Source organism: Bombina bombina, chromosome 4 (genome assembly GCF_027579735.1).
Source record: "Bombina bombina isolate aBomBom1 chromosome 4, aBomBom1.pri, whole genome shotgun sequence".
Taxonomy (NCBI): domain Eukaryota; kingdom Metazoa; phylum Chordata; class Amphibia; order Anura; family Bombinatoridae; genus Bombina; species Bombina bombina.
The window spans coordinates 264,106,577-264,133,963 of NC_069502.1; the positions used below are offsets into that span (position 1 = coordinate 264,106,577).

Sequence of the window (27,387 nt, forward strand, 5' to 3'; positions counted from 1 at the left end):
GAACTTGGCTTTAGTCTGCAGCCAACAAGGCTAGCCACAGTTCATAATATTAGTATAAAATGCATTGTTTTGCAGTTGTTATCAGTTAAATCCAATTAGGTACCGATATATAGCAGAGTTAGCATTAAGAAGTCAGCAGGGTGCAATTCAAATTCGGAGAAAATTTTCCAAGCAAAATTAAATGAAATGGGGCAAAATAAATATTAGCCGTATAATATTTAATTTTGCATTCATCAAACATTTTATATAACAAACTCAAAATGTTTACTTTCCCATTAGAGGTAGGTAACAGCATATCTAGTGCAAATTTTTTTTTATATATATATATATATATATATATATATATATATATATATATATGTAGTATGTGAACACTTGACCATCACACCTATACTAGCTTGTTGGGGTTGGCCAACCCATTCCAAAACCATGGAATTAATATGGAATCCCCCACCACCACATTTGCAGCTATAAGAGATGATACTCTTATGGAAGGCTACGTTTTCGCAAGATTATGTTGTGTGTCATCTTAAAGGTGTTCAGTAAGGTTGAGTTCAGGACTTTATGCAGGCCACTCAAGTTCCTCAACACCAGATTTGTCAAAATATGTCTTCATGGACCTCGCTTTGTGCAGCATTAAGATGACCTAACAGTAGAACTAAGGGTCCTATCCCAAACCCAAAAACAGCTCCAGACCATTATCCCTCCTTCACCAAACTTTACAGTAGATACTATGCATTCATGTAGGTAGCATTTTCCTTGGATCTGCCACACCCAGACTCTTCCATCAGACTGACCGATAGTGAAGTGCAATTCAACACTCCAGAGAACACATTTCCACTGCTCCAGAGTCCAGTGGTGACGTGCTTTACACAACTCTGACCAACTCTTGACATTGCACATGTTGATGTGGGGCATGTGTACAGCTGCTTGGCCATGGAAACCCATTTCATGAATCTCCGAATGCACAGTTCATGTGCTGATGTTGCATTTAAAGGAAGTTTGTAACTCTGTAGTGAGTGATGCAACAGATAATAGGCATTGTTTTACTTGCTACAAAGTTCAACACTCGGCAACCACACTCTGTGAGCTTGTGTGGTATTCCACTATGCAGCTAGGCTGTTGATGCCCATAATCACACAGTTGACTGAGGCAGATTTAATAGGGCAGAAATGTCATGGACTTGTTGCAAAGGGGGCATTTTATGTGTCATGTTTACAGTCACTGAGTGTGGCTGAGACACCCAAACTCAATCATTAGTATGGGTGTCCATATACTTTTCACCATATAATCTATGTTTGTGTGTGTATGTATATAGATAGAAATGCAGAGTATATTTACAATAACCACCTAATGATAATTCCTGTTGTAATCCTCAGTGCCCTTAAGGACAGCCGCTTCCCCCCGCTTACTCGTGAGGAGCTGCCAAAGTTGTCCTGTTCTGTGTCTCTGCTAACCAATTTTGAGGATGTGGGTGACTTCCTGGACTGGGAGGTGAGTATGGTGGCTGCTAAAATGTTGTGTTTTTTTTTTACTACTATGTCCAATAATTGTATGGTATGTTGGTAATCCAGAATAAATATAGATATAAAGTCCGGATATCACAAAAATTTCTCCATAGTTTGAGGGAATTCACTCTGAAAGAATTGCCATTTAAAAGCAATAGTAGCAGCGTTAGTTTCTAAGATGAAAATGATAACAATGATAATAACAATACATCATTAATTGTCCTGATTACTATGGGCCGGTATTGTTACCAGCAAAGATGGCACCACTAGAGGTGAATTGTAGCAAATTGCTTATGATTCCCAAATATAGGCTCCTAAAATTATTAACTTGAAACACTGTTTCTTCTTTCTTTACTGCTTAATTGTTATATAATTTTAAAGGGACATTTTATTGCAAAAATAAAATATTCTTATCTGTTAGATCATTTAATTGTGGAACTAGTGTCACCTGCAAACTGTTTGTTTAACCCCCCCACAAAACACATTGCAATTCATGAACAGGACATAGCTGGTAATTGTAAGCTTCACGAGTATGCCTCTTTTAATTTGCTTGCTGGCCATGTCATACTCAGGGGGATATTGCAGACTGACTAAACACCTGTGTACAAGAAGAAGGGGGTTATGGTATATAAATACCTTCCCTGCATACAGTATCTTCTTAAAGGGACACTGAACCCAATTTTTTTCTTTCCTGATTCAGATAGAGCATGCAATTTTAAGCAACTTTCTAATTTACTCCTATTATCAATTTTTCTTCGTTCTCTTGCTATCTTTATTTGAAAAAGAAGGCATCTACGCTAAGGAGCCAGCAAATTTGTTTATTGGTGCTGTCCAATCAGCAAGGACAACCCAGGTTGTTCACCAAAAATGGGCCGGCATCTAAACTTACATTCTTTTGAAATAAACATACCACGAGACTGAAGAAAAATTGATAATAGGAGTAAATTAGAAAGTTGCTTAAAATTGCATGCTCTATCTGAATTACGAAAGAAAAAATTTGGGTTCAGTGTCCCTTTAAATATATAGCAGCGTTTTCTTTTTAAAAACTGAAAAATATTTTGATTTAACATAAATATATAAATGAAAGCCGATCATATAGCTTTAGTTTGAAATCATCAATACAAAAAAAACATTAAGCAGATGATTGAAAAGAGGGGTCTCATGCCCCTTTATGTTTCATCTAAAATCTCCCTGGTGCCTAGTGGGCAGGAGAGAGAAATGTGACCACTTGTTTAAAAGAGGGAATTCCCCTCTCTCAAATGAGGTGTGTAGTTCCACCCTAAGTAAACCCGTGGGTGAGATAGGGACTATGGAGCTACTGTTTCTAGGTATCTTCATATAAGAGGCCAAAAGAGTTAACATATATTGTTGCTTTTTCTCTTTTTTATGGTCTTTACTTCTTCCAGGTTGGAGTCCATGGAATCAGAATTGAGTTTGTAAACGAAAAAGGAGTTAAACGCACAGCCACTTACCTGCCAGAAGTAGCCAAGGAACAAGGTGTGTCTTCATCTATTACTTATAAATAGAAATATTAGCATTCTATACTGCACATATTCTCTCACACTCTTCATGGTAGAAAATCGATATTAATTACGTTACTGTAGAAATTCCTGGAACCTGTTTTAGAAGTCACTGCTCTAAAAATGAAGTCACATCACTGTGGTTTTCACTTGTCTTTGTATTTTTTGGAAGAAGTTGACAAAATAAGTTCTTCTAGAAAATGTGTTTTTTATTATTATGATGATTATTATTATGTATTAGTGACCCACAATTGCGGCCAACATCAACAATGGGCTTTAGCCACTGTTCTGCAGTCTTGGTAGCATATAGTGAATACAGGTTTTGACATAAAATAATTTTAACATTTAGCATTTGCTGGCAACACTAACATTAACAAGGCTAGAGAACAGAACTTCCTCTTGCTCTAATAAAAAGAGAGAAGCGCTCAACCTGGGAATGAACAATAGCATAATAGCTTGTTCTATGGCTAGTTATCACCCAAGAAGCAGCCTCTTTTTGCTCAACATGTGCCTTTCACAGAGAAGAACTTTCCTGTAGCATATCAGTCTGATCCTGACTTAACAGTACAGTCCAGCCCCGAAATACCAGGCACTCCCTGAGAGAAACGGCAAAACCCCTTGCAATGACTGCAAAGTTTGTTGCCTAGTTAACAGCAAAGCAGCTATAATATTTAAGCTCCATTTTTCTTTCTGACTTTGAAGGGATGACACTCTCTATTATCCCAATCATGTGCATATTCAGTCTTACAACACAACATAATTTGCTTACATTAAAGAAATTTCCTAGAAGCTGTTCATTCTATATTCATATATGAAATTAAAATGTTATAGTAACCAGTCTTATTGCTATTAACATTAGTAGGAGATTACAACTGGCATATGTTTTCCATCCAGTTTTTCTCCTTTTTTTCCCCTCAAAAAAATAATATATATAAATATATATATATTTTTTTAAATTATTTTTTTTTTAGTAATTTTCATTGGGCTGTTGTTCTGTTGATTTGTTTTAAACCCAAGAAAATGGGTTCTGCTTTAGACTTGCTGTAATCCGAGTTGTTACATAGTACTTGTCAGATAGTAAAACTATGTGGCAGTCAGATTACATTTCTTTCATGTAATTGGCAAGAGTCCATGAGCTAGTGACGTATGGGATATACAATCCTACAAGGAGGGGCAAAGTTTCCCAAACCTTAAAATGCCTATAAATACAACCCTCACCACACCCATAATTCAGTTTTACAAACATTGCCTCCTATGGAGGTGGTGAAGTAAGTTTGTGCTAAGATTTCTACATTGATATGCGCTTCTCAGCATTTTGAAGCCCGATTTCCTCTCAAAGTACAGTGAATGTCAGAGATGTCAGAGGGATGTGAAGGGAGTATCACCTTTTGAATGCAATGGTTTTCCTCACGGGAGATCTATTTCATAGGCTCTCTGTTATCGGTCGAGGAGATTCATCTCCAACCTCCCTTTTCAGATCGACGATATACTCTGATATTCCATTACCTCTACTGATAACCGTTTCAGTACTGGTTTGGCTATCAGCTATATGTGGATGGGTGTCTTTTGGTAAGTATGTTTTCATTACTTAAGACACTCTAAGCTATGGTTTGGCACTTTGTGTATTTATATAAAGTTCTAAATATATGTATTGTACTTATATTTGCCATGATTCAGGTTTCAGTTTATTTCCTTTTGCAGACTGTCAGTTTCATATCTGGGAAAAGCATTTTTAGGATAAAATTTATTCTTACCTGGGGTATAGTCTTTTTTTCAATTGACTGTCATTTTAAATTTGCGGGCCTAATTAGGCTCGCGAGGGCGCAAAATGCTAAAATATATTGCGTCATTTTTGGCGCTAGATTTTTTTTGACGCAAAGTTACGTTTGATGACGTCATTTCCGGCGTCTTAGTCGACGCCGAGTCCTTTCACAAGGTTGCGTCTTCAGTGACGCAAGTGTGTCATTGCTGGATGTCTGTTTGTGTTGTGCGTCATACTTGGTGCCAAATATTTCATTATTTAAAACCCCATTCCTATATGCCTCTTGCCTTTTTTCTCTTTTAGAGGGCTATTCTGTTTGCATTTTTTTCCCATTCTTGAAACTGCCATATAAGGAAATTGATAATTTTGCTTTATATGTTTTTTTTTCTCTCTTACATTTGCAAGATGTCTCAATCTGATCCTGTTTCAGAAATCACTAATGGAACCCTGCTGCCTGTAAACAGTTCTACCAAAGCTAAGTACATTTGTTGTACATTTGTGGAGATTATTTCTCCAGTTGTGGTTTGTAATAGTTGTCATGATAAGCTTTTACATGCAGATAAAGAGAATGTATCTATCAGTAATAGTACTCCTGTTGTTGTTACTTCAACATTTAATGCACAAGATATACCTGTGAATTTAAAATATTTTATTGCTGATTCTATTCAGAAGGCTCTGTCTGCCATCCCGTGTTCTAATAAATGTAAAAGGTCTTTTAAAACTTCTCATAAAATTTATGAAATTTCAAATGACCGACAACATACTGAATGATCCTCCTCTGATAATGATCTATCTGATTCAGAAGATCCTTCCTCAGATATTGACACTGACAAATCTACTTATTTATTTAAAATAGAGTACATTCGTTCTTTGTTAAAAGAAGTGTTGATTACATTAGATATTGAGGAATCTAGTCCTCTTGATATTAAAACTAGTAAACGTTTAAATTCCATTTATAAACCTCCTGTGGTTACTCCAGAAGTTTTTCCAGTTCCTGATACTATTTCTGATATGATTTCTAAGGAATGGAATAGACCTGGTACATCTTTTATTCCTTCTTCAAGGTTTAAAAAATTGTATCCTTTGCCAGCAGTTACATTGGAGTTTTGGGAAAAGATCCCCGAAGTTGATGGGGCTATCTCTACTCTTGCTAAACGTACTACTATTCCTATGGAAGATAGTACTTCTTTTAAAGATCCTTTAGATAGGAAACTTGAATCTTATCTAAGAAAAGCCTATTTATATTCTGGTCATCTTCTAAGGCCTGCAATTTATTTGGCTGATGTTGCAGCTGCATCAACTTTTTGGTTGGAACATTTAGCGCAACAAGAATTGGATTCTGATTTGTCTAGCATTGTTCGCGTGCTTCAACATGCTAATCATTTTATTTGTGATGCCATTTTTGATATCATAAAAATTGATGTTAAATCTATGTCTTTAGCTATTTTAACTAGAAGAGCTTTGTGGCTTAAATCTTGGAATGCTGACATGACTTCTAAGTCTAGATTGCTATCTCTTTCTTTCCAAGGTAATAAGTTATTTGTTTCTCAGTTGGATTCGATTATTTCAACTGTCACTGGGTGGAAGGGAGTTTTTTTGCCTCAGGATAAAAGACCTAAGGGTAAATCTAAAGCTTCTAACCGCTTTCGTTCCTTTCGACAAATTAAGGAACAGAAACCTAATCCTTCCCCCAAGGAATCTGTTTCCAATGGGAAACCTTCTTCAGTTTGGAATAAATCCAAGCCTTTTAAGAAACCAAAGCCAGCCCCCAAGTCCGCATGAAGGTGCGGCCGTCATTCCAGCTCAGCTGGTAGGGGGCAGATTAAGGTTTTTCAAGGATGTTTGGACAAATTCTGTCCGAAATCAATGATATCGAATAGGATTCAGAGTAAGACCTCCTGTGAGAAGATTTTTTCTCTCATGCATACCAGCAAATCCGGTGAAGGCTCAGGCTTTCCTGAAGTGTGTTTCAGGCCTGGAGTTTTCAGGGGTAATCCTGCCGGTTCCATTTCAGGAACAGGGTCTGGGGTTTTATTCAAATCTATTCATTGTCCCAAAGAAAGAAAATTCATTCACACCAGTTCTGAAAGTACCTACTTTCAAGATGGTGACTATACGCACTATTCTGCCTTTTGTTCAGCAGGGGCATTATATGTCCACAATAGTCTTACAGGATGCATATCTTCATATTCGGATTCATCCAGATCATTATCAGTTTCTGAGATTCTCTTTTCTAGACAAGCATTACCAATTTGTCGCTCTTCCATTTGGCCTAGCGACAGCTCCAAGAATCTTTTCAAAGGTTCTCGGTGCCCTACTCTCTGTAATCAGAGAGCGGGGTATTGAGGTGTTTCCTCAGACAAGAGTCACCTTTTTAGGTTTTCAGATAGATTCAGTGTCCATGACTCTGTCTCGGACAGACAAGAGACATTTAAAATTGGTTTCAGCCTGTCAGAACCTTCAGTCTCAGTCATTCCCTTCAGTAGATATGTGCATGGAAGTTTTAGGTCTCAGGACTGCAGCATCGGACGCAATCCCCTTTGCTCGTTTTCATCTGAGACCTCTTCAGCTTTGTATGGTGAACCAATAGTGCAGGGATTATACAAGAATATCACAATTAATATCCTTAAATCCCAATGTTCGACTATCCCTGACTTGGTGGTTAGATCACCATCGTATAGTTCTAGGGGCCTCTTTTGTTCGTCCAACCTGGACTGTGATCACAACAGATGCGAGTCTTTCAGGTTGGGGAGCTGTTTGGGGATCTCTGACAGCACAAGGGGTTTGGAAATCTCAAGAGGCGAGATTACCAATCAATATTTTGGAACTCCATGTAATTTTCAGGGCTCTTCAGTTTTGGCCTCTGTTGAAGAGAGAACCGTTCATTTGTTTTCAGACAGACAGTATCACAACTGTGGCATATGTCAATCATCAGGGTGGGACTCACAGTCCCCAAGCTATGAAAGAAGTATCTTTGATACTTGCTTGGGCGGAATTCAGCTCCTGTCTAATTTCTGCGGTTCATATCCCAGGTATAGACAATTGGGGGGCGGATTATCTCAGCCGTCAGACTTAACATCCGCCTATTTTCCCGCCTCTAGTTCTTCTTCCAAGAGTGATCTCCAAAATCATCATGGAGCAATTGTTTGTGTTGCTGGTGGATTTAGCATGGCCTCACAGGTTTTGTTATGCGGATCTTGTTCGGATGTCCAGTTGCCAACATTGGCCACTTCCATTAAAGCCTGACCTTCTGTCTCAAGGTCCGTTTTTCCATCAGGATCTCAGATCATTAAATTTGAAGGTATGGAAATTGAACGCCTAGTGCTTAGTCATAGAGGTTTCTCTGACTTAGTGATTAATACTATGTTACAGGCTCGTAAATCTGTTTCTGGAAAGATTTATTATTGAGTTTGGAAGACTTATATTTCATGGTGTTCTTCTCATAAATTCTCTTGGCATTCTTTCAAAATACCTAGAATTTTACAGTTTCTTTAGGATGGTTTGGATAAGGGTTTGTCTGCAAGTTCCTTGAAGGGACACATCTCTGCTCTTTCTGTTTTGTTTCACAGAAAGATTGCTAAGCGTCCTGATATTCACTGCTTTGTACAGGCTTTGGTCCGTATCAAGCCTGTCATTAAATCAATCTCTCCTCTTTGGAGTCTTAATTTGGTTTTGAAGGTTTTACATGCTCCTCCTTTTGAGCCTATGCATTATTTGGACATTAAACTACTTTCTTGGAAAGTGTTGTTCCTGTTGGCCATCTCTTCTGCTAGAAGAGTTTCTGAATTATCTGCTCTTTCTTGTGAATCTCCTTTTCTGGTTTTTCATCAAGATAAGGCAGTTTTGCGGACTTCATTTAAATTCTTACCTAAGGTTGTGAATTCTAACAACATTAATAGAGAAATTGTTGTCCCTTCCTTGTGTCCTAATCCTAAGAATTCTTAGGAGAGATCCTTACATTATTTGGATGTGGTAAGAGCTTTGAAATATTATGTGGAAGCTACTAAAGATTTCAGGAAGACTTCTAGTCTATTTGTTATGTTTTCTTGTTCTAAGAAAGGTCAGAAGGCTTCTGCCGTTTCCTTGGCATCATGGTTAAAGCTTTTGATTCATCAAGCTTATTTGGAGTCGGGTCAAGCCCCACCTCAGAGAATTACAGTTCATTCTACTAGATCAGTCTTCACTTCATGGGCTTTTAAGAATGAAGCTTCAGTTGATCAGATTTGCAAAGCAGCAACTTGGTCTTCTTTGCATACATTTACTAAATTCTACCGTTTTGATGTATTTGCTTCTTTGGAAGCAGTTTTTGGTAGAAAAGTTCTTCAGGCAGCTGTTTCAGTTTGATTCTTCTGCTTATAATTTCAGTTTTTCCTTTCATTTATGAGAATAAACTTATATTTTGGGTTGAAGATTAATTTTTTTCAGCGAAAAATGGCTGTTTTTATTTTATCCCTCCCTCTCTAGTGACTCTTGCGTGGAGTTCCACATCTTGGGTATTGCTATCCCATACGTCACTAGCTCATGGACTCTTGCCAATTACATGAAAGAAACCATAATTTATGTAAGAATATACCTGATAAATTAATTTTTTTCATATTGGCAAGAGTCCATGAGGCCCACCACCATTATTTCCAAATTCCTTTGTTGATGCTTTTTACTCCTTCCCTTTTTTTTTTTTTTTCTTTTTTTTTTAAAACAGGCTTTATTGAAGTGTAAAGGTTACAATAACAAAGTCGGGTATAATAACAAATTGGCATAATGTATAATACAAGAATAAAGCAAAAAGGAATCTATACAATTTGAATCAATGCCCATAAAGATTGTACACTTCAAAATAATGTAAACATCATGCTCCTTGACACACAGCAGGAGCATGAGAAATCAGATGAGAGCTTTTTCTGTTTTTGATCAGTTAGAGATATATAGAGGGAGAGAGAGGACAGAGAGGAATAGAAAGGGAGGGGTATGGTGGGGAGGGGAGGGGAAGTGGAGAGAAAAAAAAAAAAATTATAAGTACTAATCAGATTATTCTTTTTCTTTTGTGGTTAGCAAGCGCGAACAGTGGAATATTTAATTATATAGTGCCCTGCCACAGCGCTCGCATGAGCTCATATTCATCTATCTTATGGTTTTTAAGGTAAAAGTATCTTTCCATTAGTAAGACTTCCTCGACTTGCGAGTGCCACTCTTCTAGTGTAGGAGGGTTTTGTTTCTTCCATTTTTTAGGAATCAATTTTTTCGCACTAGTGAGCATAATTAGCAGTAAGGCGAGGTGTGTTCTGCTTTGCGTTTTAGGGAGCTCTAAAAACAGTAGAGCCTCGGGAGTTTTTAGAAGAGGGATATTAAGGATTTCAGCCATTTTATCGAAAATTTCTGACCAAAAGGGCGTTATAATTGGGCAAGACCACCATATGTGGAGCAAGTAGTTGCTCATCATTATTTTACTCCTTCCTTTATCACCCCACTACTTCGCTATTCGTTAAACTGAATTGTGGGTGTGGTGAGGGGTGTATTTATAGGCATTTTGAGGTTTGGGAAACTTTGCCCCTCCTGGTAGGATTGTATATCCCATACGTCACTAGCTCATGGACTCTTGCCATTATTAAAGAAATTAATTTATCAGTTAAGTTCTTACATAAATTATGTTTTTCATCCGTTCATTCTTATTACAGAAACAGAGAGAAAACATCTTATGCCATTTAGCTTTTTTTTTTATTTATTTACTTATTTTTATTTCATTTTTCTTTTTATTAAGGTAAGTAAACAAAAAATTACAGGCAAATTACAACTTTATATTTTCAAACATTCATTGTCATTAATAAAATGTCTAATGAACAATCATATCACATCTTCAAATATTAAAAGCACTAATTTCACATTCCTAAAGTTCAACTATAATCTTGACTAATTATACAAAAAGAAAAGTACCTGCAATTTTCTCAAAACAAAAAATGAACAGTACCTCATATTTTCTTTATAATGCTATGCCTCAAAGCAACATGTGTTATTCTTTTTGGTAGTTCAAAACAAAATATACATTCTTTACAGCAATTAATACTGTATAACATTCCATATAAAACTTATAAAAATCTATAAACTTGCTGGGTATTGCAGAATAGCATTATTTAGAAAAATAGATCCATGAAATGGTTACATAATTCTATTTTGTGAATCACATGGCAAAGATTTAATAAACTGTAATTTTTCTTTCTGAAATAATTTAGGGATCATATTTATCCAAATTCAGTTACATCCTCATTCCCTTAATCAATTTTTCCATTCTTGGAGGGGTTTTAGAATTTCATGTTTAAAAAATTAAATTCCAGCCTAATAATATTAACGTATTAATTAGATCTAGATATACATTCTTTACAGCAATTAATACTGTATAACATTCCATATAAAACTTATAAAAATCTATAAACTTGCTGGGTATTGCAGAATAGCATTATTTAGAAAAATAGATCCATGAAATGGGTAGATAATTCTATTTTGTGAATCACATGGCAAAGATTTAATAAACTGTAATTTTTCTTTCTGAAATAATTTAGGGATCATATTTATCCAAATTCAGTTACATCCTCATTCCCTTAATCAATTTTTCCATTCTTGGAGGGGTTTTAGAATTTCATGTTTAAAAAATTAAATTCCAGCCTAATAATATTACCGTATTAATTAGATCTAGATTTTCAGCTTCCTGAGTGTTATTATGTAAAAATATATATTTTCTCTTGCAAGGTGTATCCAGTCCACGGATTCATCCTTTACTTGTGGGATATTCTCCTTCCCTACAGGAAGTGGCAAAGAGAGCACACAGCAGAGCTGTCCATATAGCTCCCCCTCTAGCTCCACCCCCCAGTCATTCTCTTTGCCGGCTCTAAGCACTAGGGTCTCTCTCAGGAGAGTAAAGTGAATGTGGTGTTAGAAAGGGTTCCTCCTCAGACAGATTCAGATACATTGGCTTTTAAATTTAAACTAGAACACCTCCGCGTTTTGCTTAGGGAGGTATTAGCTACTCTGGATGACTGCGACCCTTTGGTGATCCCAGAGAAATTGTGTAAAATGGACAAGTACCTAGAGGTCCCTGTTTACACGGATGCGTTTCCGGTCCCTAAGAGGATTGCGGATATCGTTACTAGGGAGTGGGATAGACCAGGTGTTCCCTTTGTTTCCCCTCCTGTTTTTAAGAAAATGTTCCCCATATCTGACCCTGTGCGGGACTCGTGGCAGACGGTCCCTAAGGTGGAGGGGGCTGTTTCTTCACTTGCTAAACGCACAACCATACCAAATGAAGACAGTTGTGCTTTTAAAGACCCTATGGATAAGAAGTTAGAGGGTTTACTTAAGAAAATGTTTGTTCAACAAGGTTTTCTTCTCCAGCCTATTGCCTGCATTATTCCTGTAACTACTGCAGCCGCTTTCTGGTTTGAGGCGCTGGAAGACTCACTCCAGACGGAGACCTCATATGAGGAAATTATGGATAGAATTAAGGCTCTAAAGCTAGCTAATTCTTTTATCACTGATGGCGCTTTCCAAATAGCTAAGTTAGCGGCAAAAAATTCAGGTTTCGCCATTTTGGCGCGCAGGGTGCTATGGCTAAAGTCCTGGTCGGCCGATGTGTCGTCTAAATTCAAGCTTTTGAACATCCCTTTCAAAGGAAAGACCCTCTTCGGGCCTGAATTGAAAGAGATTATTTCAGAAATCACCGGGGGAAAAGGCCATGCTCTCCCTCAGGACAAGTCCTTTAAGACAAAAGAACAAAGCTAATTTTCGTTCCTTTCGTAATTTCAGGAACGGCCCCACTTCATCCTCTCCGGCTGCAAAGCAAGAGGGTAACGCTTCACAGCCCAATCCTTACCAGGGCTGGAATAAGGGTAAGCAGGCCAAAAAGCCTGCAGCTGCCACCAAGACAGCATGAAGGGGTAGCCCCCGATCCAGGACCGGATCTAGTAGGGGGCAGACTCTCTCTCTTCGCTCAGGCCTGGGCAAGAGATGTACACGATCCTTGGGCGTTAGATATTGTATCCCAGGGATATCTTCTAGAATTCAAGGGTTCTCCTCCAAGGGTGAGGTTCCACATTTCTCGTCTGTCTACAGATCAGACAAAGAAAGAGGCGTTTTTACGCTGTGTAGACGATCTACATACAATGGGAGTGATCCACCCAGTTCCAATGGCGGAACAAGGGTTGGGTTTTTACTCAAACCTGTTTGTGGTTCCCAAAAAAGAGGGAACTTTCAGACCCATCCTGGATCTAAAAATTCTAAACAGATTCCTCAGAGTCCCATCATTCAAAATGGAGACCATTCGGACAAACTTACCAATGATCCAGGAAGGTCAATATATGACTTCCGTGGATCTAAAGGATGCATACCTACACATTCCTATCCACAAAGATCATCACCAGTTTCTCAGGTTCGCTTTTCTGGACAAGCATTACCAGTTTGTGGCTCTTCCTTTCGACTTAGCCACTGCTCCCAGAATTTTCACGAAGGTGCTAGGGTCCCTCCTGGCGGTTCTAAGACAGCGGGGCATAGCAGTGGCGCCTAACCTAGACGACATCTTAATTCAGGCGCCGTCTTTCCAAAGAGCCAAGTCTCACACAGAGATTGTATTGGCCTTTCTGAGGTCTCACGGGTGGAAGGTGAACATCAAAAAGAGTTCTCTTTCCCCTCTCACAAGGGTTCCCTTCCTAGGGACTCTAATAGGTAGAAATGAAAATATTTCTGACGGAGGTCAGAAAATTAAAACTCTTAACTACTTGCCGAGTTCTTCATTCCATTCCCCGGCCATCTGTGGCTCAGTGCATGGAGACAATCTGATTAATGGTAGCGGCAATGGACATAGTCCCTTTTGCTCGGTTACACCTCAGACCACTGCAACTATGCATGCTCAAACAGTGGAATGGGGATTGTGCAGATTTGTCTCCTCAAATTCAGTTGGACCAGGAGACCAGAGATTCTCTTCTCTGGTGGTTGTCTCAGGATCACCTGTCTCAGGGAATATGTTTCCGCAGACCAGAGTGGATCATTGTAACGACCGACGCCAGTCTGTTAGGCTGGGGTGCGGTCTGGGACTCCATGAAAGCTCAGGGCTTATGGTCTCGGGAAGAAAAGCTTTTTCCGATAAACATTCTGGAACTGAGGGCGATATTGAACGCTCTTCAGGCATGGCCTCAACTAGCTGCGGCCAAATTCATCAGATTTCAGTCGGACAACATCATGACTGTAGCTTACGTTAATCATCAGGGGGGAACAAAGAGTTCCCTAGCGATGACGGAAGTAACCAAAATAATAAAGTGGGCGGAGGATCACTCCTGCCAGCTCTCAGCAATTCACATCCCAGGAGTAGACAACTGGGAGGCGGATTTCCTAAGTCGTCAGACTTTTCACCCGGGGGAGTGGGAACTCCACCCGGAGGTGTTTGCCCAGCTGACTCAGCTATGGGGCACTCCAGAGTTGGATCTGATGGCGTCCCGTCAGAACACCAAACTTCCTCTCTACGGGTCCAGGTCCCGGGACCCCAAGGCGGTATTGATAGATGCTCTAGCAGCGTCTTGGTCCTTCAATCTGGCTTATGTTTTTCCACCGTTTCCTCTTCTCCCTCGTCTGGTCGCCAGAATCAAGCAGGAGAAGGCTTCGGTGATTCTGATAGCGCCTGCGTTGCCACGCAGGACTTGGTATGCAGACCTAGTGGACATGTCATCTGTCCCACCATGGACACTGCCAATGAGGCAGGATCTTCTAACACAGGGTCCGTTCAAGCATCCAAATCTAGTTTCTCTACGTCTGACTGCTTGGAGATTGAACGCTTAATTCTATCAAAGCATCAGTTATAGATACTCTGATTCAGGCTAGAAAGCCTGTCACCACGAAAATCTACCATAAGATATGGTGGAAATATCTGGGTTGGTGTGAATCCAAGGGTTACTCATGGAGTAAGATTAGGATTCCCAGGATATTGTCTTTCCTCCAAGAAGGATTGAAGAAAGGATTGTCAGCTAGTTCCTAGATATCTGCTCTGTCTATCCTTTTACACAAGCGTCTGGCAGAGGTACCAGACGTTCAAGCGTTTGCTCAGGCTTTAGTCAGAATCAAGCCTGTCTATAAACCTGTGGCTCCGCCATGGAGTCTAAATCTAGTTCTTTCAGTTCTTCAAGGAGTTCCGTTTGAACCTTGACATTCCATAGATATTAAGTTGTTATCTTGGAAAGTTTTGTTTTTGGTAGCTATCTCTTCTGCTCGAAGAGTTTCAGAATTATCTGCCTTACAGTGTGATTCACCTTACCTGGTGTTCCACGCAGATAAGGTAGTTTTGCGTACCAAGCCTGGTTTCTTCCTAAAGTTGTTTCTAACAAGAATATTAACCAGGAAATAGTTGTTCCTTCTCTGTGTCCTAATCCTTCTTCGAAGAAGGAACGTCTGTTACACAATCTTGATGTAGTTCGTGCTTTAAAGTTCTATTTACAAGCAACTAAGGATTTCAGACAAACATCCTCCTTGTTTGTTATCTATTCTGGTAAGAGGAGAGGTCAGAAAGTGACTGCTACCTCTCTTTCCTTTTGGCTGAAAAGCATCATCCGTTTGGCCTATGAGACTTGTGGCCAGCAGCCTCCTGAAACAATTACTGCTCATTCTACTAGAGCAGTGGCTTCCACATGGGCTTTCAAAAATGAGGCTTCTGTTGAACAGATTTGTAAGGCAGCGACTTGGTCTTCACTGCATACTTTTTCCAAATTTTACAAATTCGATACTTTTGCTTCTTCGGAGGCTATTTTTGGGAGAAAGGTTTTGCAAGCAGTGGTGCCTTCCGTTTAAGGTACCCGTCTTGTTCCCTCCCTTCATCCGTGTCCTAAAGCTTTGGTATTGGTATCCCACAAGTAAAGGATGAATCCGTGGACTGGATACACCTTGCAAGAGAAAACGGAATTTATGCTTACCTGATAAATTACTTTCTCTTGCGGTGTATCCAGTCCACGGCCCGCCCTGGCATTTAAGTCAGGTAAATTTTTTTGTTTAAACTACAGTCACCACTGCACCCTATGGTTTCTCCTTTTTCTTCCTAACCTTTGGTCGAATGACTGGGGGGTGGAGCTAGAGGGGGAGCTATATGGACAGCTCTGCTGTGTGCTCTCTTTGCCACTTCCTGTAGGGAAGGAGAATATCCCACAAGTAAAGGATGAATCCGTGGACTGGATACACCGCAAGAGAAAGTAATTTATCAGGTAAGCATAAATTCTGTTTTTGCTATTGAAGCTTATTTTCTTTAAAGAAATGTATTAACCAAAAAATTTGCCGTACACCAAAATCTTTGGATTTTAAGTCATAGCCAAAAACAATGCTTTAAATCTGCCTTGGAATAAGAATGTCTATGACAATTAACCTCTTCATTAGCCCTTTATTTCGATAAACATCCAGGAGTAAGGTATGCTTTATTAATAAGTTTCAAATGTGATTCCTTCCAGGCTGCTGAGAAAACAGATCTTTCTAATCTGGCCATCGTATTTGCAATATCCTCAATTTCTAACTCAAGAAACGCTTGAAGCTATTTTTGATGTAACTTATAAAGATTTAATTGACATTGCTTAGCAATAAGAGTTTTATACCAAATAGAGACTGAGTGACTGCCTAATTTATATAGCTTAATGTTCTTGTCCAATGCACCTAACATCCATTTTGTCCCATATTTCTTAGTTAAATTCATACAGTAATTTCTTACTTGTAAATAGGGATAACACTCCTTAGAAGATAAGAAGTTACTAGCTACATTTTCAATAGTTTTAATTAACCCTGACTCCGTCTCTAAGTTGCAATAGAAATTTTAGCCCTTTAGACTGCCATTATTTAACTATAAAGGACTTTAGACTGGGCACGAATATGGGGTTCTCTTTAATAGTCAAAAATTTGATATATATGAGGATTAATCTGTAATGCTAGAGCTATTTTTTTTGCCATGCTTCTATAATGTTTGTAACCATCACTTTATGTTGTATCTCTTTGGGTAAGTTCTTCTTGGGAAAATGCAGAATTGCTTTCAAGGAAAGGGGGGAATTGAGTTCCTCTTCCAGCTTATAAAATGACACAGTTTGCATCTGTTAACAAATCTACCACAATTTTAGCTAAACATACCCAGTTATACAATTTAAGGTTTTGGTAGAGCCATCCGTCTAAATTATGAGCTGTTTGTTTCAATTAGCTGAACGTGGTTTCCTTTTTCCCCAGAAAAAAATTGAACATATAGAATTGAAACAAATTAACTTGTTTTTTCCTTTAAAAAAAAAAAAAAAAAAAAGTAAATTTTGCATAAAATAGAGATCTTTATGAAAGAGGAACATTTTCACTGTTTGAATCTGTAAGTGAAAGGGGTAAGTTAGACCGTTTTCTTAAAATGATATGAAACCCAAAAATGTGTGATTCAGACAGAGCATACAATTCTTAAAAAGTTTCAAATTTACTTCTTTTATCAAATTTGCCTTGTTCCCATGGTCGTCTTTGTTTAAGAGATACCTCGGTAGGTGGCTAGAGCGCTACATGGCAGAAAATTGTGCTGCCATTTAGTACTCTTGCAAACGGATAACATTCTTCCAAAAGATCTGCCATATAGTGCTCCAGACATGGGCAGGCTCCTGAGCTTACGCCCCTGCTTTTCAACAAAAGATACCAAGAGCATGAAAAACATTTGGTAATAGAAGTAAAATAGAAAGCTTTTTTAAATTGCATGCTGTATTTGCATCAAGAAAGAAAATTTTTTTGTTTCATATCCCATTAAATCTGCTGCCACTTTGTCCCACAATTTCTAAATAATTCAAATCATACCAACTGTTGGGGGTCTTGCCTATATATTAACCAAAGTATTTAATATATTAGTCGAGGTATTTAATATATTAACCAAAGTATTTAATATATTAGTCGAGGTATTTAATATATTAACCGAGGTATTTAATATATTAGTCGAGGTATTTAATATATTAACCGAGGTATTTAATATATTAACCGAGGTATTTAATATATTAGTCAAGGTATTTAATATATTAACCAAGGTATTTAATATATTAACCGAGGTATTTAATATATTAGTCGAGGTATTTAACATATTAACCAAGGTATTTAATATATTGACCAAGGTATTTAATATATTAACCAAGGTATTTAATATAGACAGGCAATTTTAGATGACAAACATAATAGGGCAATTTTAGATGACAAACTCCCGTTAACTACAGAGGAATATGGATTTTTATAAATTAATTGATTAAAGTTGCTGAAGTGACCGATTAAACCAAATTTATCTAAAGCTGTAAAAATATGGTCCCGCTATATGAAATTGAAAGCTTTCTCCTGTTAAGTGTAGTCAGTCCACGGGTCATCCATTACTTATGGGATATTAACTCCTCCCCAACAGGAAGTGCAAGAGGATCACCCAAGCAGAGCTGCTATATAGCTCCTCCCCTCTACGTCACACCCAGTCATTCTCTTGCACCCAACTAATAGATAGGATGTGTGAGAGGACTGTGGTGATTAAACTTAGTTTTTATATCTTCATTCAAAAGTTTGTTATTTTAAACGGCACCGGAGTGTGTTGTTTTCTTCTCAGGCAGCATTTGAAGAAGAATCTACCTGAGTTTTGTGTATGATCTTAGCGGACGTAAATAAGATCCATTTGCTGTTCTCGGCCATTCTGAGGAGTGAGGTAACTTCAGAACAGGGGACAGCGGGCAGGTTCACCTGCAAAGAGGTATGTTGCAGTATATTATTTTCTAAGGAATGGAATTGACTGAGAAAATACTGCTAATACCGATATAATGTAAGTACAGCCTTAAATGCAGTAGTAGCAACTGGTATCGGGCTGATATGTATGTATGTTTGCACTTAAGTATTTCTGGGGAATGGCACTTCACTGGGAAAATACTGTATGCATATAACTTTTAGCCTAACTTGCAGTGTGAGCGACTAGCAGCAGGCTTTTAATGACATTTCATAAATTAGATTTTAAACGTTTGCTGGCATGTTAAATCGTTTAATTATCTGAGGTACTTGGTGAAAAATTGTTTTGGGCGTTATTTTCCACATGGCTGTCGTTTGTTTTGAATTAAAACAGTTTACTGAGCTTCCCTCACTGTTGTATTGTGAGTGGGAGGGGCCTATTTTGGCGCTTTTACTACGCATTAGAAATTCAGTCACAGTCTGCCTTCTTCTCCCTGCATGATCCAGGACGTCTCTACAGAGCTCAGGGGTCTTCAAATCTAGTTTTGAGGGAGGTAATCACTCACAGCAGACCTGTGAGACTGTGCTTTGACTGTGATAAAAACGCTTATATTTTCAATTGTTATCCGTTTTTTCTGATATTAAGGGTTAATCATCCATTGCTAATGAGTGCAATCCTTTGCTAAATTTATGCATTTACTGTGAAAATTTGGTTTCTATAACTAATCCGGTTCATTGTTATTCAACTGTGACAGTTTTTTGTGTGCTTCTTAAAGGCACAGTAACGTTTTGCATATTGCTTGTAAATTCAGTTGAAAAGTATTTCCAAGCTTGCTAGTCTAATTGCTAGTTTGTTTAAACATGTCTGACACAGAGGAATCTCTTTGTGCAATATGTTCAAAAGCCAAGGTGGAGCCCAATAGAAATTTATGTACTAATTGCAGTGATGTTACTTTAAATAAAATCCAATGGATAAAAAGTTAGAGGTTCAACAAGGTTTTATATTGCAACCCCTTGCATGCATTGCGCCTGTCACGGCTGCGGCAGCATTTTGGTTTGAGTCTCTGGAAGAGACCCTTGACTCAGCTCCATTAGATGAGATTACACACAAGCTTAAAACCCTTAAGCTAGCTAATTCATTTATTTCTAATGCCGTAGTACATTTAACTAAACTTACGGCTAAGAATTCCGGATTCGCCATTCAGGCGCGCAGAGCGCTGTGGCTAAAATCCTGGTCAGCTGATGTAACTTCTAAATCTAAATTACTTAACATACCTTTCAAGGGGCAGACATTATTCGGGCCCGGTTTGAAAGAAATTATCGCTGATATTACGGGAGGTAAAGGCCATGCCCTGCCTCAAGACAGAGCCAAACCAAGGGCTAGACAGTCTAATTTTCGTGCCTTTCGTAACTTCAAGGCAGGAGCAGCATCAACTTCCTCTGCTCCAAAACAGGAAGGAGCTGTTGCTCGCTACAGACAAGGCTGGAAACCTAACCAAACCTGGAACAAGGGCAAGCAGGCCAGAAAACCTGCTGCTGCCCCTAAGACAGCATGAAGTGAGGGCCCCCGATCCGGAAAAGGATCTAGTGGGGGGCAGACTCTCTCTCTTCGCCCAGGCTTGGGCAAGAGATGTCCAGGATCCCTGGGCGTTGGAGATCATATCTCATGGATATCTTCTGGACTTCAAAGCTTCTCCTCCACAAGGGAGATTTCACCTTTCAAGGTTGTCAACAAACCAGATAAAGAAAGAGGCGTTTCTACGCTGTGTACAAGACCTTTTACTAATGGGGGTGATCCACCCAGTTCCGCGGTCGGAACACGGACAAGGGTTTTACTCAAATCTGTTTGTGGTTCCCAAAAAAGAGGGAACCTTCAGACCAATATTGGATTTAAAGATCCTAAACAAATTCCTAAGAGTTCCATCGTTCAAAATGGAAACTATTCGGACAATCTTACCCATGATCCAAAGAGGTCAGTACATGACCACAGTGGATTTAAAGGATGCCTACCTTCACATACCGATTCACAAAGAACATTACCGGTATCTAAGGTTTGCCTTCCTAGACAGGCATTACCAGTTTGTAGCTCTTCCCTTCGGGTTGGCTACGGCTCCAAGAATCTTTACAAAGGTTCTGGGCTCTCTTCTGGCGGTACTAAGACCGCGAGGAATTTCGGTAGCTCCGTACCTAGACGACATTCTGATACAAGCGTCAAGCTTCCAAACTGCCAAGTCTCATACAGAGTTAGTGCTGGCATTTCTAAGGTCGCATGGGTGGAAAGTGAACGAGGAGAAGAGTTCTCTCTTACCACTCACAAGAGTTCCCTTCTTGGGAACTCTTAGAGATTCTGTAGAAATGAAAATTTACCTGACAGAGGACAGGTTAACAAAACTTCTAAATGCTTGTCGTGTCCTTCATTCCATTCAACACCCGTCAGTGGCTCAATGCATGGAGGTAATCAGCTTAATGGTAGCGGCAATGGACATAGTTCCTTTTGCACGCCTGCATCTCAGACCGCTGCAATTGTGCATGCTAAGTCAGTGGAATGGGGATTACTCAGATTTATCCCCTATGCTGAATCTGGATCAAGAGACCAAAGATTCTCTTCTATGGTGGCTTTCTCGGCCACATCTGTCCAGGGGGATGCCCTTCAGCAGGCCAGACTGGACAATTGTAACAACAGACGCCAGCCTACTAGGTTGGGGCGCTGTCTGGAATTCCCTGAAGGCTCAGGAATCATGGACTCAGGAGGAGAGTCTCCTTCCAATAAACATTCTGGAATTGAGAGCAGTTCTCAATGCCCTTCTGGCTTGGCCTCAGTTAGCAACTCTGAGGTTCATCAGGTTTCAGTCGGACAACATCACGACTGTGGCTTACATCAACCATCAGGGAGGGACAAGGAGTTCCCTAGCGATGATGGAAGTATCAAAGATAATTCGCTGGGCAGAGTCTCACTCTTGCCACCTGTCAGCGATCCACATCCCAGGCGTGGAGAACTGGGAGGCGGATTTCCTAAGTCGCCAGACTTTTCATCCGGGGGAGTGGGAACTTCATCCGGAGGTCTTTGCCCAAATACTTTCGACGTTGGGGCAAACCAGATATGGATCTCATGGCGTCTCGCCAGAACGCCAAGCTTCCTTGTTACGGGTCCAGGTCCAGGGACCCGGGAGCGGTCCTGATAGATGCTTTGACAGCACCTTGGACCTTCAGGATGGCTTATGTGTTTCCACCCTTCCCGATGCTTCCTCGTTTGATTGCCAGGATCAAACAGGAGAAAGCATCAGTGATTCTAATAGCGCCTGCGTGGCCACGCAGGACCTGGTATGCAGATCTAGTGGACATGTCATCCTGTCCACCTTGGTCTCTGCCTCTGAGACAGGACCTTCTAATTCAGGGTCCTTTCAAACATCAAAATCTAATTTCTTTGAAGCTGACTGCATGGAAATTGAACGATTGATTTTATCAAAGCGTGGATTTTCGGAGTCAGTAATTGATACCTTAATACAGGCTAGGAAACCTGTTACCAGGAAAATTTACCATAAGATATGGCGTAAATACTTACACTGGTGCGAATCCAAGAGTTACTCATGGAGTAAGGTTAGGATTCCTAGGATATTGTCTTTTCTACAAGAAGGTTTAGAAAAGGGTTTATCTGCAAGTTCTTTAAAGGGACAGATCTCAGCTCTGTCCATCCTTTTACACAAACGTCTGTCAGAAGTTCCAGACGTTCAGGCTTTTTGTCAGGCTTTGGCTAGGATTAAGCCTGTGTTTAAGACTGTAGCTCCACCGTGGAGCTTAAACTTAGTCCTTAACGTTTTACAGGGTGTTCCGTTTGAACCCCATCATTCCATTGATATCAAGCTGTTATCTTGGAAAGTTCTGTTTTTAATGGCTATTTCCTCGGCTCGTAGAGTTTCTGAGTTATCAGCCTTACATTGTGATTCTCCTTATCTGATTTTTCATTCAGATAAGGTAGTTCTGCGTACTAAACCTGGGTTCTTACCTAAGGTAGTCACTAACAAGAATATCAATCAAGAGATTGTTGTTCCATCATTGTGCCCTAACCCTTCTTCAAAGAAGGAACGACTTCTGCACAATCTAGACGTAGTCCGTGCCCTCAAATTTTATTTACAGGCAACTAAAGATTTTCGCCAAACTTCTTCCCTGTTTGTCGTTTATTCTGGACAGAGGAGAGGTCAAAAAGCATCTGCTACCTCTCTCTCTTTTTGGCTTCGTAGCATAATACGTTTAGCCTATGAGACTGCTGGACTGCAACCTCCTGAAAGGATTACAGCTCATTCTACTAGAGCTGTGGCTTCCACTTGGGCCTTTAAGAATGAGGCATCTGTTGAACAGATTTGCAAGGCTGCAACTTGGTCTTCTCTTCATACTTTTTCCAAATTTTCCAAATTTGACACTTTTGCTTCTTCGGAGGCTGTTTTTGGGAGAAAGGTTCTTCAGGCAGTGGTTCCTTCCGTATAAAGATCCTGCCTGTCCCTCCCGTCATCCGTGTACTTTAGCTTTGGTATTGGTATCCCATAAGTAATGGATGACCCGTGGACTGACTACACTTAACAGGAGAAAACATAATTTATGCTTACCTGATAAATTCCTTTCTCCTGTAGTGTAGTCAGTCCACGGCCCGCCCTGTTTTTTATGGCAGGTCTAAATTTTAAATTATACTCCAGTCACCACTGCACCCTATAGTTTCTCCTTTCTCGTTTGGTTTTCGGTCGAATGACTGGGTGTGACGTAGAGGGGAGGAGCTATATAGCAGCTCTGCTTGGGTGATCCTCTTGCACTTCCTGTTGGGGAGGAGTTAATATCCCATAAGTAATGGATGACCCGTGGACTGACTACACTACAGGAGAAAGGAATTTATCAGGTAAGCATAAATTATGTTTTTTTGCATCAGTTGTAATTAACGCAATATGATATGGGATGAAAGTGCTTATTCTGAACTTTATTCCAGTAAAGCATCACTTTTCGTAAATTATTTTCCTAATTCCGTCCCTGCATGAACTTTGTTTGGTCTTTATGTATCAGTGGAACAAATACACTTTTAAGCCTATTAGCAATTATGTCAGTCAGTAATTTATAATCATTATATAGAAGTGAAATTGATCTATATGAGCTTTGGCCATTAGCTTTGGGTCTCTTTTAGTATTAAAGTTATTATTGAAGCTGTAAAATATGGAGAGGTCATCTCATTTTGCAAATAGTATTTGTTAAATAATCTAGTTAAAGTTGAAAGAAGATAAACGTCAAGTATTTTATAAAATTCTGCTGGAATTTGATCTGGTCCAGAAGTTTTATTAACCGATGTGCAGTTAATAGCCTGGAGAATCTCTTCTTTCAGAATAAGGTGGTTTAAAAAGCTCAGTTTCTCAGGAGACATCCTGGGGATAGCAATATGATTCCAGATTGATATCATTTATCTGCTCTGTCGCATATAACTTTTGGAAAAATTGGATGAAGGCCTCTCCGCTCTCCTGAGGCCCCACAAATCTTTTATCCCCTGCTTTTATGGCTTCAATAAACCATCTAGCTTTTTCTATTTTTTTTTAAACCATCTTTATTAATAAAACTTTTGTTACAACTTTTGGAGTCGCAGCGCCACAATTTATAATTTACAGATGTTGGTTGATTTTCTCAAATGAAAATGGTAGCAATAATATAATGATTAACCCCAGCTAGTGTTAACTTTTCTTTCTTGAGGTAACAGTCCATAAGTGGAAGATAATGGTATTTCATGGTTGGTTTCTCTGGGGGTCATGACATGAATTGTCTTGCAATATTTTTCATTATAAACAAAAGGAAAATGAGAAAGAAAGAAAAAATTATATTAAAAATAACATAAGAAATAAAAATGAATTAAAGGGACATGAAACCCAAAATTTTTCTTTCATGATTCAGATACAGGATACAGTTTTAAACGTCTTTCTAATTTACTTCTATATTTTAATTTGCTTCCTTCTCTTGTTATCTTTTGCTGAAAGGTTTATCTATGGAAGCTCACGAGCAGCAGAGAACCTAGGTTCTAGCTGCTGATTGGTGGCTGCATATATATACTGATTGTCATTGGCTCACCCATGTGTTCAGTTATAAACCAGTAATGCATTGCTGCTCCTTCAGCAAAGCATAGCAAGAGAACGAAGAAAAATTGATAATAGGAGTAAATTAGAAAGTTGTTTAAAATTTCATGCTCTATCTGAATCATGAAAGAAAAAAAATGTGGGTTTCATATACCGTTAACAAAACTTGACTCCTCCACACTCCCCAGTAGGTGTTAAGCCTGTTGTTCCCACTGCCTACTTGGTACATACCGGTAATACATGACCTAAGTATTGCTAAAAAGGTTTATTTATGGTCTGATTTAGTATCTTTAATATAATTATCCCATAAGCATGATATTTCTGTGTATATATCTATTTTATTAATTTTATAAGTTCTGTGACTTAGCCTACATAGTTAAAGATGAGGCTTCTTTATGTCTCCAATTTTTGACTAATAGGTATTTCACCCCGTTGTTCATTACAAAACAATTTAAGATGAGGTTTGTGTTTGATTTGGGGGTTTTTGTTCAGTAGCCATATTAATGGGACTTGTATTTTGAGAATTGATTCGATTTCAGAAATTACTGATCTCCATAAGTTTTGTATGAGGTTACACCACCACTTATGGGCAATATTGCTATTAACATGGCCGCAGCGCCAGCATTTTTTTTTTTTTTGGTGCGGTAAAGGCGGTGTGATTTTTTTAGGTGTAAGGTACCATCTGTGTAGTAGTTTGAGGTTAATTTCTAACATTGTTGATGATATTGAGGACTTTATAGTATTTTGAATGATGGATATACTTGTTTGAGGGAGAATTATAACCCCAAGGTCTGTCTCCCAGCTCTCTAAGTATGGCGGAATAGAGCCATGTGGGTTTTGTGTTAGTATTTTATATACGGTGGATAAGGTATGTCTAAGGGAGGGGTCTGCACACAAAGAGATTCAAAGTTAGTTAGTGACCTAACCATGTTTCTTTTTTCCTTATAGCTTGATATAAAATGTTGGGTTTGTCAGTATGTAAACCAATTCTTGAAACAGTCAAATCTCTTATCTATGAGTTCAGATTGTTAGAGTAATGTTTCATTTTTGGTCAGTAAGTGGATTGTAAGGTCTCTGTGCACAGTGTCATAAGTTGAGTGAGTCATATATGGTCTTATGGTAAATTCACCATTGTCGCTAAGAGAGGTCAGTGGGAGCTTTTTCTATTTTTAACCAAATTGGCTAAGGTTTTTGCAGGTTTCGACCCAAGCCTGTTAAAAGTGGCTTTCATTTTCAGATCCTCCTTGATACTTTTATGGTTGTAAAAAGTTCTCGCTCTATCTTATATTTTAAGATATCTATCCTAAGTATGCTCATTGATATTCCCCAGATAAGTTTATAACTAATCCTGAACTGATTTGCTAATTGCATTTAATTTCGCCTCTTAAAAAAACTTTGGCTAATTTCCAAAAGATTTCAACTCTATCCAGATATGCTTTATTAAATTCTTGAAATGATTTCTATTTTACCAGCAGCCAGTTTTGGAATTATGTGTCATTACTTAGGAATGTAGGGAAAGTAAAACTCATTCATTTTGACGCATTTGATGTAAAATTTAATTCCAATAAGATAACAGCATGATCCGATATTAAAATATCTTTAATATCAGCTTTAAGATCTATACTCATCAACGGTTCACTTATTAGAAAGAAATCTATCCTAGAGAAAACCTTGTGAGCTTTAGACTCACAAGTATAACTACTTTGGTCAGGATGTTTTATGCCCCAAATATCTTTGAAGTCTAAGGCTTTTGGGGAAATATGACAAGCTTTTTGCTTCTTTATTATATAATCTAAGATTCGTTTGACAAACTTTATTTAACTCAGGTCAGTAGGACATATTAAACTCACCAGCTAAAATCAAATTCATCCCAGTATATTTTAAGAAGTCTAGAATATAATTTATCTGAGAATGTAACATCTAATTTATTAGGGCCAAATATATTACACAGCACTAAATTAAGTGTTTTAATTTCAACTTCAAAAATCTATCCTCAATTTCATTTGGATATCATTTTAAAATCTAGATTCTTATTAAATAAGCAGCCATTCCCTGTTTTGCTATATGTAAATGAAATGTAAATAAACTACCCAATCCAGCTAGTACTTAATTTACTGATTTCCTGCAGTTTCAGATGTGTTTTTTGAATAAAGACAATATAAGGTTTAAACTGTTTAATTAGTTTTATAATTTGTTTTCTTTTTATTGGGAGGTTATCCCACGAACATTCCATGAGAATATGTTTAAAATAAAAAAATAAAAAAATAAAATTAATATGAGAAAAAAGAAAGAAAAAGAAAACAACCTGATTGCTAACAATACTACAGACTGTGGAGGTAATTTAACATTTATTTAAATCACCTGAATTCCTTAAAGGGATATAAAACATGACATTTTTCTTTTGTAATTCAAACAGAGCATACCACTTTAAAAAAAAAGTTCCCAATTTACTTCTATTATCAAATTTGCTTCGTTCCCATGATATTCTGTGTTGAAGAAATACCTAGGTAGGCATCTGGAGCACTAAATAGCAGGAAATAGTCGTGTGTCTCTAAGACGCATCACACTCTCTCACAAATCGACTATTTTCTCACCTCCCCCCTAATCACCCCCAGTATACTGAACACATCTATACACCAATACAGATTTTAGACAACATCTAAAGGCATACTGGTTAGAATACACTCTTGATAATGAGCAGCACAGACCTAATCCTGACCTGTTTTGGCATGCCTCTAAGGCGGTCATCAGGGGCAAAATCACAGCATATACAGCTCATCATTTTAAATCCCAAAAGAAGG

General features: G+C 38.5%; 1 protein-coding gene across 2 annotated transcripts in view; it reads left to right on the top strand.

Annotated features, from left to right (window-relative positions):
• The window catches only part of AMMECR1L (AMMECR1 like), a 262,781-nt gene that overhangs the window by 78,378 nt on the left and 157,016 nt on the right, over nt 1-27,387 (top strand). For both annotated transcript variants that reach the window (XM_053709953.1, XM_053709954.1), the window contains 2 exons: nt 1,380-1,494; nt 2,915-3,005. In XM_053709953.1, the coding sequence (XP_053565928.1) occupies nt 1,380-1,494; nt 2,915-3,005 (206 nt within the window). The remainder of the gene's footprint in view (nt 1-1,379; nt 1,495-2,914; nt 3,006-27,387) is intronic.